The 14057-nt window shown below is 36.3% G+C and overlaps 1 protein-coding gene across 2 annotated transcripts in view; it reads right to left on the bottom strand.

The window, feature by feature from the left end:
* Positions 1 to 14057, bottom strand: part of LOC115410319 (transmembrane protein 150A-like) — a 35965-nt gene extending 21908 nt beyond the window's left edge. The window contains exons 1-4 of one of the 2 annotated variants that reach the window (XM_030121924.1): positions 13837 to 14057; positions 11278 to 11363; positions 7287 to 7334; positions 1064 to 1150 (exon numbers count right to left, since the gene is read on the bottom strand). In XM_030121924.1, the coding sequence (XP_029977784.1) occupies positions 1064 to 1150; positions 7287 to 7334; positions 11278 to 11342 (200 nt within the window). In that variant the 5' untranslated portion in view covers positions 11343 to 11363; positions 13837 to 14057. The remainder of the gene's footprint in view (positions 1 to 1063; positions 1151 to 7286; positions 7335 to 11277; positions 11364 to 13836) is intronic. The other variant, XM_030121925.1, reaches the window with a different exon arrangement.

Here is a 14057-nt window from a genome sequence, read left to right as displayed (position 1 = left end):
CTTTATTTTGGCATCAGTCCAGCTGATGTCATCATGTCTATGCATGTGCTGATGTTATCATATTGATCGCCTCCATATATGTGCCAAGTTTGAAGTAAACTGAAACAAAATTTATCTTTTAATAGACACTTGAAATTTCATCCATTATAAGTAAATGGGAGGAGGAAAAAGATTTTAAAAATTCCTAAAAAAAACTGAACTTTGACCTACTTTTCCCAAAATGTAATCACATTTATTCTGGGTCACTGGCAATCTATAAACCCAGTATGGTATGAATTCAACCAATAGTTTTGCTGCTAGAGTGTTAAGAAACAAACAAACAAACAAACAAACAAAAAAACAAACAAACCAAACCAAAAACAATACCCCTTGAGTCCCATTTGGGTGGTGGGGTTATAATACAAGAAAAACATATGTAAGGTGAAAGGAACATGTATTATCGAACATTAAAACGTTAGTACCATTACTTCATGGCACCTAACAAAGCAGGTACCCTCACTGTTCATGCAGAGGTGGACCTTACAGACCCTGTAGACCACATTGGACCTGAGGTTACTGACTCACTGTCCTCACTCTAACTGGTGCTGTCACTGTCTTGCAATGTATGTGGAAATGACCAAAAATAGTCACTTGCCCAATAAAGGGCTAAAAATGTGCCATTGTTACTGAGAAATTTTACATACATTAGAGCTTTCTTTTCTTACTTTGATAAAACATCTATAGAAAACATAACAGAATAGAATAGCTATAATACGTCTAATTAAGTGAATGTGGACGAATGTGGGTGGGAAAGGTGGTGGTGGTGGTGGTGGTGGTGAGGGGGGGGTTAGTTTAAGTTTTTGTTTGTTGTTAGTTGGAAAACTGGACATGCTTAGTCCTGTACTGAGAGGACATGTGTACTGAAAATGTATCCTTCTAAAAAAGATTATTAAAAAAAAGATGTGAAATTGTTTAGTTCCATGAGAAACGGACACATGAATATGAATGTTTTCCGTTGTAGTTTTGATAAATTAAACACATTCCTGTAATACCTCTTTCTGTGATAAAGGATTCAACCACTGACCTGATGAGGGGTATGTTATCCAGCGTGCAGCACAGTACAGGACCCCTCTGAAATGGAAGCTGCTCCTCACATGACTCATTATAAAGCCTGTGGACACACACGGACACAGTTAGTTCAGTCTGCACGTACCTTATTTTGCAACAGAGCTGAAAAAACACATAAGATAAACTGCACAAGTGTACTGTGAAAGGAAAATAATCAAATGTTGTGGTCAGCAGGCATGTGTATACTGTCTGAATCGGAGCCACTTTTGACTCCCTCCAGAAAATACACAGAACCGCTGTTCGTTATTACTAATTTATTTCACTTTTTCAACATTATCACCATAAAAATCCACCGTCAAACGGCTCATAAAAGATATATAAACACTAATGTGATTTACAGACACTCTGCCTTTATTCATAAAAGGAAAATACTTGGATTTAAGAGGAGCCCTGTTTCTGTTTTACAATATTATCAGTATTTTTATTGCCCGTTTCAGTCTTAGCTGTCCTGTCCTTTGTCTAGGTTCTGTGGCAGGAGGTGTGAAGTCCAGCTTTTGTACCAGCTGCGTTCCTGAATGCTCCTACATGCACATTCCTTCTGTTGCACAAACATTAATAAATCTCATTGTTTATCCAAATGTCTGTACACCCAACACTTATTTTGCAGTCTATCCTGGAAAAGGAATCCCTCCTCTGAGGCTCTTCCTGAAATTTCTAACATTTTTTTTTCCATTAAAGGTTTTTTTTTTTTTAGGGGGGGGTCATTTCTCCTCATTTGAACCAAGGTTCTAAGTCCAGAGGGTGTTGTACATGAAACAGATTGTAAGGCCCATTGAGGTGAATCTCTGATTTGTAAATAGATAATAAATAAAACTGAACCGATCTGTTAAATCATCAGAATGTCCTGCCAGAGGATTTGACGAGGCAGCTATCAGGATCATAAAAAAAAAAAAAAAAACAGTCAACATCACATACTGTTACATTTTTATCAAATAATATTCATATTCACATTTCTTTAATCTTTTCTGAGACATAAAGTCTTTTGTTTCTGTCACATCACAGAACATCTCAGACTTACAGATGAAACTTTACATCCACATTTTCTGACTGTTTCAGGACATTGTTCCTCTTTTGTTACTTTTTCTTTTTTGGCTTTTTAACTGTAATTCTTATTTAGTATTACATAATGTTTCTTTAATTGTAATCTTAAAAGATCCAAACAACTACCTGTGTCAGAGGCACTGACAGGAGAATTAACCTGGTCTACATATATTTTTATGGTTGGGGACACTGAAGGACCTAGAGCAGGGGTGTCAAACTCATTTTAGTTCAGGGGCCACATTCAGCTAAATTTGATCTGCAAAGAGCCAAACCAGTAAAATAATAACATAATAATATATAAATAATGTCAACTCCAAACTTTTCTCTATATTTTACAGTGAAAAAAGTAAAATTAAACAATGAAAATGTTTACATCTACAAACTGTCCTTTCAAACAATGTGAATAACTTGAACAAACTGAAAGAATAAGTGTAAATTTAACAATATTTTGCCTCAGTTTATCATTTCCACATATTCATTATAACGTACAGATCACAGTGGATCTACAAATACACCAAACATTTAGTATCAGGCAGAATATTGTTAAAATTGCACTTATTTTTCTTAAGACATTTCAGGTTTTTCACATTTGTTCAGATAATTCATAATTTTTGTGAAATTATACTTTGTTTTAGTGTAAACACATGAAAATATTTACATTTACAAAGAGAAAAATGTGGAGTTGTGAGTATTTATAGATTATTATGATAGTATTTTACTGGTCTGACCCACTGGAGATTTGATTGCTCTGCATGTGGAACCGGAACTAAAATGATTGTTAATTTCTTAATATCTATTTTTGCATTTCACAAATTCATTCCAAGGGCCAGACTGGACCCTTTGGCAGGCCGGATTTGGCCCCCGGGCCGCATGTTTGACACCTCTGACCTAGAGGAAACCCACCCAAAAATACAAATTTCCCACCAAAAGTCCCTGTTCCAACTGGAGACTGAACGCCTAACCTTCTTACTGTGTTACTTTCATGTTAACTGAGGGTATTTATACAGTATTTCAGACATTTTAAGCACTGTAAGCCTAAAAAGGGAACAGAAAGTTAAGATAAGAATATGAACATGTTCTGACGCTAACTGACCTATAATAGTCTGTTAGTTTAAAGTTCATACTGTATCATAAGCACCATTTTTGGTCATATTTACTGACACATAATAAGAGAACTAAACCTCTAAACCTGCAAAAACTCTGTTAATGGCTGACCTTCACCTCCCACTTTTGAGGTAATCATGGCTACAGTTCTACGCAAACAGCAGTAGAAAATTAACCTCAAATAGATTTAGGTGAAAGGTGCCATCATGTCTAATTGAATAAACGCTTCACTGCATGTGATCTTTGGATTGCAAAACTGTGACTTGATCAGGATCTAAATGCCGTTTCTGCAGAAATCACAGGTGGAAAACAAGTCGGAAAAATGAGACAAAACAGGCTGCAAAGAAAACTTACTGTGCATCACCTGCTTTGTCATATTTTAATTGAAAATATATGATGCAAATGCAGTTCTATAATACAGTATCAACTGATACAATGAGAGCTTTAACCCTTTAGCCCCTGATGTGTCTGTGGTGAGCATTCTGAATGTATGATTCATTTTAAATATTCATAAAAATTAGCTCAATAGTAAAAATTCCAAAACATGCTGACAGAATAAACCTTGTTCTTGCCATTGAGCATGCTCAGTTTTTTATTTTTTTTTTACACATTTCCTTGTTGTTTTTTGTTTTAACCATTGCAGTGTTGTTGTGATTTTCCTTTTTTTTTTTTTTTTTACTGTGTTTTTACCGAGTTTTGACCATGTAACTGCTTTTAAGAGTTCAACACGGTGCCAAAAAGCAGCTGAACTCATTTAGAAAAAAAGAGCCCCAAAACAAAAACCACTGGGCGAAAATTCAAATACTTGTTGTTCAGTGTGTTCCAGTTCACAGTTCATGTTCAACATCCTAAATCTCTTATTGATGTACATTCTGAGTACATTATTTAGTAAAAACCTGTCAAACTTCAATTCCTCTCATTGTCTTTTTCTGTTATTCCACCCTGTTTTGACCCTAAAACACACAGTAAAACAAAACCAGTACAGAAAAGGAACACAAGCAAACACTCACAGCAGCTTTTATGAACAGAAACAGACGCAAATTTAGAGCAGTATGTTTATCTGGAATAATGTCTCAGGGGTTGAAAGGTTAAAGTGGACTGAACTGTCTGCAGGTTCACACCAGTTATGCAGGTGGTTTTATCCAACAAAAACCTTCAGATAAATTCCTGCTTATTAGTTTTTTGGGTTTTTTTTAAGATCATACTGATAATGAAGATTATTAATGATATACTTTGGCTTCTTTGATATACAAAGTAGAAAAATGCTCATATTTTGTAATAAAACTGGCCGGTCATTTAAATTGCTGTTAATGTTTCACATACCAAAGCAGTCACTTGATATCAGCATCTTTCTCTGCTGCTCTGACAGGAGGCCTGATTCCTCCCTTCATCTGCAGCGATCAATCTGCATTCCTCACCTTTACCATCACTTTACTCACTCCCTCTGTCACTTATATAAACTATGTCTTTATGCCAACACTATCTCCTATTTGCCCTCACACCACTTTATTTTCTTACTGTCTACTCCCTATTTTCACCTCGTCTCTAGGTTTGACAGGCCAGGCAGGAAGTGGAAAGTGGGGCCCTGTTGGTGTAGGTGAGAAAAGATGGGCTATTTCCTCACACGAAAAGAACCTACAATGAGTTACCTTCTCCTGAATCAATACTAGATAAACAAACCAGCTGAGAAAGAGGTGTTTTTCCATTTGCCTTGTTCACAGTTTTCACAGCAGGCATCTACATGTGGTAACTATTCACAATCAGTATGGGAGCTTTTAGGATTTATGCCACATTAAAGTGCAGGATTATGACTTTCTATACAACTACTCAGGATTCAAGAGGTGTTAAAGATGCAATGCTTAACCCTATGACACCAAACATATCATATTTGGTACATGAGTTTTGAAGCCCTCTACATGATCAGAGGGATTTTTTTTCTTGAAAAACCTGACATATACAATTAGATACATGCAATACACAGATAATCCACTAGGGGGGAGGGATTTGTTCACCAGAGGCCTTTCCAGTGACACTACAAGATTGTTATTAAAGGTGGGGTACGAGATCTTAGAAAAACGGTTTGAGCAGCTACTTTTTGAAAATATTTAATTCAAAAGTCCAAACCCCTTTTTTTTATGCATACCTCATTCAGTCTCCTCCAATCAATAAATCTTTATTTATATAGCACTTTTCATACATTAAGGATGTAGCACAAAGTGCTTTACATATAAGTTTAAAAATCAGTACCACCCCCACCCACCCACCCAACCGCTCACACACACCCCACACACACACACGCACACCCACAAGCACAGACATATTTAAAAAGACTAACTGAGCACGAGAGGACCAGAAAGTAAAAGTAAAAGAGTAAAAGAGGAGGTGCTGTCTCAGGGAGCCATCCGCACCAGGAGGCAGCCGCTGACCCCGGCAACCGGGCGCCAGCGACACAGCGCCACATCCCAACCAGTGGGAGCGGGCCAACTGCCATCGTGGCAGCAGAGACCCCCACCCACCAGAAAGGAGCAGACCCCAGTGAAAGAAGGCACCACAGCCACCAGAGTCCACAGCACCCCCCCCCGGCACGGAGGGGGCTACTCCAACACCCCCGCTCTTACAGAACAGCCCCAATTCATACCTATCTGGCTAACGTTACATTTCCTAGTGATTTATGTTAGTGACAAAACAGTTTGCTGGTGAACTTTCCATCCTAATATAACTAATATAGCCAAGCTCTGGCTCTGGATTTGTTTCCTTTACAAGTGCTCCAACCTCTGAGAATGCACGATTCATGCACAAAGAGGGGTACGTGCAGAGGGGGGAGGGGGGAGGGACAAATGGCAGTTGAGTTTGATAGACATATCACCGTTCAATCATTTCAATTGGGTGCTCAAAATGATTGGTGTTTTTTTCAGTCCTGTCTGTTCTACAGGTGACAATTTTTTTTAAATTTTTGTGTTAGAGCATTTAATTAATTGGTTGTAATCAGGATGTGAAGGGGATTTTAAGCAATATAGTAAAAAATGCTCCAGGAAAACATCTTGCACCCCACCTTTAATGAAGGAGGAAGAACTTTGCTAATTTTGAAAAGGAATTACCAATTTGTTAGACATGTTTGTGTTATATTATGTTTTTTTTGTTCAAAATAATAATATTTGAGCATTGAGACCCGATGTATCAAATATGATGCAAAATTGAAACTCATACATGGAAATTGATATTTGAAAAAAAAAAAAAAAAAAAACTGGGTTGTTCAGAGGGACCAAAGAACTGGAATTTTCTGTCAATGATTTAATGGTTCAGGCTTTACAGGGTTAATAGTATTTTAGCTTCAATGGCCAAAACTTCAATATTGTAATTCACATTGTCTTGGGAGGATATGAGGTCCTTCCTGTCTTTTTAGGCTGAAGAAAATCTACCCAATGATCCTCAGATATTATGTAAACACAAGTGTCTTCAGGCACATAGAGGATTGAATATGTGATTGACAGCTGTAATTACCAGCTGATCTGATCCTGTTAGACATGCTCTGGATGTGACTTTCCTATAACAGCACAGACAGCTTTGGCCCCTGATTTTGGCTCATGCTACTTCAAAAAAACAAGTGCTTCTTTTTGGAAACTGACAAATGGATGCATTTTATGATGAGGAATGGTACCAACGTGAATAATAAACTTGCTTTGGTATTTAACAACACAGTATGAGATTATAATACTGCAAGTGTAAAAGCAAAAAAGCAACAGTACATTCAGGAGTAGATTCTAAAAACATACTTGCACCTCTGAATTACAGTCTGAACCTCTTAGCGATTAACTCTTTAAACTCGAAAGTGCATAATGACTTTTCTTTGATAAATAATTCTCTTTACTGTGTTTGGTGAATTGGTTATAATTTGTTAGCACTTTAGATCATCTAGTTTGTGGAGCTTGTGTGCTATAACAGTGTTTTAAATCCTGAGACACCATTAAATACTATGAATTGCATCCAGGCATACAGTGTGTGTGTGTTTGTGTGTGTTTGTGTGTTTACCGTACCAGTTATTCACAGGACAGACGTGCTGGTTGTACAAGGCCATCGCATATCTGCAGAATTAAAAAAGAGGAAAATTTATTCACAGAAATGAACTCTCAGTTGAAAAAGAAGACAGAAAACACATCATATTTTCATTAGTAGGGCTTTAATATGATCTATTTAATCTTTTACACAATGTCTGCAAGCATTACCGTCACTACATTTACTATTTATTCATGTTCAAAAGGTTTTAAGCCTTGACTGAACCAGCAGGATGGCATCGCCTGCTGAGTATTTGAAAGAACTATCACTTCAAGTACGATTAATTCCAGTCCCAGCTTTCGATCTTTTTTGGGGTGTCACATTAATTACCGTACTGCTCTCACAGACTGAGCCTGCTACTTTTAGTTACACATGTACGCAGAAGTGGGTGTATTTTAACTTCCACTGACGCCAGAGGAGCTGTTCCTGTTCTGTAAGTGCCTTAAAACTGTCAACTACACAATAACCACTGCTATGAATACAGAGCCAAGACCCAAGCATGAGATGAGTCATTATATACAAACACACTAGAACCATTTGTCTGAGGATGAGAGGACCAACAGGGGTTTATTGTGCTTTGGAAGAATCACAGCAATTCCTCTAGTAATTATTTTGATTGGTCTTTTGTTTTTACATATTATCTCATGCTCACTTTTACAGACCCTGTAGATCTGTCATAACCTATGTAATCACTTCCTTTTAAGGCATAAAAACTTCTCACTGCAGCATGAAGATGCAAGTTAAGATACACAAATCGAACAAACAAAACCCTTTGATTGATTAGTACTTAAGGGACAAGTCAATATGATTGATTTGTCCTTACATGAATAAACAGTGATAACATTAAAAGTCCTGGAAAAAGGCACATGGGATCTGCTATATGAGGTTAAATGTGCAAAAGCAGCTTTTAAAGGATTTTTCAGGCTGTGTATTTACTAAAACCTGTGTTGTAAGAACATCAACATACTAGTGTGTCTAGGCCACAGGTTTTTGGGTCAAACAGCCATTAACCTGTCGGGAAAACACCCAGTTTGACTGTCAGCGGGATTATAGACTCATCTTCAGGAAAAGCTCTTGAGACCCAGTGTGAAAAATTCCTGCACTGTCTTTACAAGAGTGTGAAAGGCTGCTTACAGAGCAGACACTGTCAATCCACTCAGGCAGCAGCAGGAAGACAAAATAAAAGACCAGTCAATCCAGAGATCGCTTGGTGGAAAAGTTTGGGTGTAAAGTTACGAGTGACTTCACCTTCTCAGTGTGCACTGCACATTTTAGCAGAATTACCTGCTCTACTGTGTGCAACCTGCTGGGCTTATCCAGGGGTTAGCTCAGTGTATACAGTGCTATTCTTTAAACATAGTTATAATGACACACAACTATAATTTTGCTCACTTATTTATGTATATTTCTTCAATTATCATATTGATAATATATTGTCTAGTAATTATTGTACAAATTGCTGTTCTAATTTTGTGTCTCAGTGTTTTAATATGCATATTTGTATATTTCGTATACACACACATGTGTGTATATATATATATATATATATATATATATATATATATATATATATATATATATATGTATGTATGTATGTATGTATATGTATATATATGTGTGTGTGTGTGTGTGTGTATATGTGTGTATATATATATATATATATATATATATATATATATATAATTGTATTTTTTTTTTCTATTGTATTGATAATTTCTTTCCTGCTACTTTTTATTCTTCTTGAATGGAGTGACTGTAACACCCAATAATTTCCCCCTGGGATTAATAAAGTATTCTTATTCTAATTCTGAAAACAGTGCCTGCTACAAAACAAACATTTGACCCCAGATTTGCAGTTTGTCACTGTTCTGTTAGATTCCCTTAAAATATTTACCTGACACAATATATGCTGGTATCAGGGATAGTCTCTGGGACCCCTGCATCCCTTATGAGGACTATGTGATTTGGAAGATGGATGGATGGATGGATGGATGATAACCCCATGTCTGGTTAGACTTTATTGTCATTCAGAATACAACACGTGCATAAAGAATGACATTTTATTGCAATTGCTTAGCATAGAACCAAAGTTTATATTACAAAATACAGATAATTTAATGTACAAAGTATATCAAAATGTACGGCAGCTAAATTACGAAAAAAGCAGTAGTAGAAGTGACATGTTGAGCAAAAAAATTGTTGGCATATTATGCAAAAGTTCCTAAAAAGGTGAAGGTGGAAGGTGGAAATGGAGGAGAGTACAGAAGATGTGTTATCCACTCTGGAAACCTGGTATTGAGTATGAGTGGAATTTTCCTTAAGAGTTCAGCCAATTGATGACCTGGGAGGAAAAGCTGTTACAAAACCTGGTGGTCCTGCACCAAATCACCTAATTTTAACATCAATATAGACTTATACAAGTACTTAGTGCGGCCCTGGCCTTTCTCCTCTACACAAATACCAAGAGGAGACGAAAGAATAAGAAATGAACTGCCATTTTTTAAATACCTGATGCATTGCTTGGGTCAGAAACAGAAACACTGTTAAAACTATACAGCAAAAAGTATATAGTATAGCATAGTATAGTACAGTACAGTACAGTATAGTGCAGTACAGTATAGTACAGTATAGCATAGTATAGTATAGTATAGTATAGTATTGTATAGCACAGTATAGTATAGTATAGTATAGTATAGTATAGTATAGTATAGTATAGCGTAGCATAGAATAGTATAGTATAATATAGTATAGCATAGCATAGTACAGTATAGTATAGTACAGTACAGTATAGTATAGTATAGCATTGCATAGCATAGTATAGCTTTGTATAGCATAGCATAGCACAGCATAGCACAGTATAGTATAGGATAGGATAGTATAGTACAGTATAGTACAGTATAGTATAACATAGTATCGTACAGTATAGTATAGTATAGTATAGCATAGCATAGAATAGAATAGTATAGTATAGTATAGTATAGTATAGTATAGTATAGTATAATATAGTATAGCATAGCACAGTACAGTATAGTATAGTACAGTACAGTACAGTACAGTATAATATAGTATAGTATAGCATGGCATTACATAGCATAGTATAGCTTTGTGTAGCACAGCACAGCACAGCATAGCACAGTATAGTATAGTATAGTATATAGTAAATCCAAAAGTATTCCATTTCTATTTTAACCTCCTAAGACCCAGCTATGGGTTTTCTGTCCACATTTGTGGACAAGAGTTTATACAAAAAAAAGAAAAGAAAAGAGCAGTGTTTACCACAAAAGACATTCCATAAAAATTTTAAAAACTGCATCTGAAAAAACTGTTGCATCATGATGTTTCCAATATAGGCACTTATCTAATAAAAAACAAAAAAAGCTTGTACTTTGCTGACATTTCCTGGGTCTCAGGAGGTTAAAACAGAATGAAGTTTAGTATCAAATCTGCTTTACATTGAGCTCAGTCACTGGATTGCAAAAATGAACCAATAAAATCTCTGTTACACTTCACAACAAAGACTGTTCCAGATGCCATTTATGATAGTTAATGAATGGCACTAAAGCAGGTCCCACCACCTGCTGGCTTCCACCGGCACTGGGACAGATGCTGAAAGGCCCTCACCAGAATGACTCTGCCAGCTCATTTCCAACATAAAAGCCGCTCTTGAAGCAGGTTGTTATCATGTGAAGAGCGGCAGACGTAACTGCAGTGTGTGGTTAAGTGACAGTTAAAAAGGGGAAAATGCAGGGTCACACAGACCAGACAGACTAGGTGGAATTCAAGGATGACTGTACTCCTACTCAGAAAAAACAGCAGGCCATTAGTGTCTCCTTCCAAAAAAGGACACGTCTGTACATTCATGAAATGCACTGTGGCTCAGTCTGACCCGGTAATGTACAGACACATGAGCGTTTATCTTGCAGTTTTCCTACACATGACAGGTTATTTTTCTTAATGAACTGAGTTACTTACACAACCCATAGTCCTGTGATGATGAAGACAGGCAGACTGAGAGGAAGGATCATCCACAGGGACATGCTGACCACCTGAGATCTCTACTACAAAAAGACAACAGCATCTTTAGTCTTTAAGCAGCTCTCGTCAGGGTAGAAATCACTTACTGGAGTCTTTGCTAAGTAAAACTCAATTTTTCATTTTTACCTTAACCCATAAAGACCAAAACAGTCATCGTCGACCAAAACCATCACTGATCTAAACTGTTTAATACCTGTTGATCCACTAATCCTATCAATCCATGTAAATAATTGGTGTAAAATACAGTTTGTCATCTTTTCATGGTCATCAGATATGACCCAATTGGACGTTCAGAGGCTTCGTATTGAACGTGGAAACACCGTCATCTTCTACAACACTGATTCACCAGTAAAACCCCAGGAGTTGGATCAATGACAGTGGATGGAGACACTTGATTTTGTGTTCACCTATTGATATCTTTGCTGAAAAAGTAACTTTTTCTTCAGTTTCCTTTGTTTTTGATATGATAATCATCAACTTTAATCTGACCTTTGATAAACATCTAGACAACCGGTAAATTAAATATAGGATATTACTTGAGCTTCAATGAAAAAATGCAAAATAAAGGAGATAATATTATAATAAATATTGATAAATCACAGGTTAAATAGAGAGAAAAATTATTTTGAGAACTGCCACAAAAGTAGCACTGGGTCTTTATGTGTTAATGATAAAGAACTCAAACAGTTTTGATTTAGATGGACACATAACACACAAATGTCAAAACAACAGGTATAAACTGATAAACTCTGGTATAATAATAGAAATTATACACATAAGATAATTTATGTTGTAAATCACAGGTGTCAAACATACGGCCCGTGGGCCAAAATCTGCCCACCAATGGGTTCAGTCTGGTCTGTGGGATGAATTTGTGAAATGCAAAAATTACACTGAAGATATTAACAATCAAGGACATTAAAAATCATTTTAGTACAGGTTCCACATTCAGCTCAATATGATCCCAAGTGCATTAGATCAGTAAAATACTTTTATAATAACCTATAAATAACAACTACAGATTTTTCTCTTTGTTTTAGTGTAAAAAAGCCAAATTCCATGAAAATATTTACATTTAGAAACTACCCTTTAACAAAAAATGTGAATAACCTGAAATATCTTAAAAGAAGTAAGTGAAATTTTAACAATAATCTGTCTGTTACTAAATGTTTGGTGTATTTTTAGATCCACTGTGATCTGTAAGTTGTAATTACCTCTGTCAGGAGGTATTGTGATCACTTTGCTTTGTGTGTTTGTTAGCAAGGAGATTATGTTTTAGCCGGCGTAGGTTTGTCTGTGTGTCTGTCTGTCCGTGTGCAAGATAACTCAAGTTATGGACGGATTTGGATGAAAATTTCAGGAAATGTTGATACTGGCACAAGGAACAAATAATTAAATTTTGTTGGTGATCGGGGGGGGTGATCTGCCTTGGCAGAGGTCTGCGCTCTCCGAGTGCTTTTCTTGTTCATATTTGTAAATGATAAACTGAAGCATAATGTTGTTAAAATTGCACTTATATTTCTTAAGATATTTTAGGTTGATCATGTTGTAAACATTTTGATTATGTCATTTTTGTTTTATCACTATTATTATTTTACTGGTCTGGCCCACTTCAGATCATATTGGGCTGAATGTGGCCCCTGAACTCAAATGGCTTTGACACCCCTGTTGTAAATGATCCTGTATTTATTCAGAAAGGTCCCATTGAGATAGGAATCCCTGGTCAACATAGCAGCAACAGATTTTCTCAAAGATACCCTAAGTAAACAGTTATTATTAAGTATAGAAGTTGTGGGAAAAATTTTTAGAACACCCTTGTTTTCTTCAATTTCTTGTTCATTTTAATGTTTGGTACAACTGAAGGTGCATTTGTTTGGATAAATATAATGATAATAACAAAAATAGCTCATAAGAGTTTAATTTCAGAGCTGATATCTAGACAATGTCCATGTTTTCTTGATAATAACCAAAATCACTTCAGTTCTTACATCAATATCTATGGCATTGTACTGACAAAAACAGTGCTTTTAGTCATTCCATGTTTTCTTTTCTGTCTGTTTTAGTCACATGATACACACAGGAGTTAGTACTGGATTGCATAACCATTATTTTTGATGACTTTTGATGGTCTAATATTTTTTTCCACGACTGTAGAAGTTGCAGAAATCCCTCAGTAAAAATACAGGAGTGGAGTTCTGCAGACACAGTAGAAGTTGATCAATAGCTGGAAACTAAGTGCAAAAATGCACTCGTGCAGGTATTTCTTAAACCATATATCAGTCGTGTTCCAGATGCATGCTTTAGTACATGCTGTGCATACTGAAAAAATGTCTTTTCATTAACACTTTCAATATTAAACATAAAAAAAAAGAAGAGAATCTGAAAGGACTTGTGGATGTTTGCAGTGCGTGATCATGCAGTCCATCCAATGATAAAACAACTTCTACACCTTAGTTTAAGTTTGCAGGAGCCATAGAGGGTGAAGTCTCTGCATACCTGTTCGTTCTTGGTGAAATGCGTCAAACTTTCATCTCAGATTATCCAAACCCGAGGAAAAGTTGCAAAAAGTCGCTGCAAGTCCGATCTGCTGGGTTCCCTCTGCTGGGTTCATGGTCAAACGTGACAAATATGCGGTAGATTTCTCACATTATCGGCCAAAATAATAGAAATACAGTGCGTCACTTTCCATTCATCCGCTCCTGGAGTTTGGATCCACG

The sequence above is a fragment of the Sphaeramia orbicularis genome, chromosome 19 (assembly GCF_902148855.1).
Source record: "Sphaeramia orbicularis chromosome 19, fSphaOr1.1, whole genome shotgun sequence".
NCBI lineage: Eukaryota > Metazoa > Chordata > Actinopteri > Kurtiformes > Apogonidae > Sphaeramia > Sphaeramia orbicularis.
This window is presented reverse-complemented; position numbering and strand designations above follow the sequence as displayed.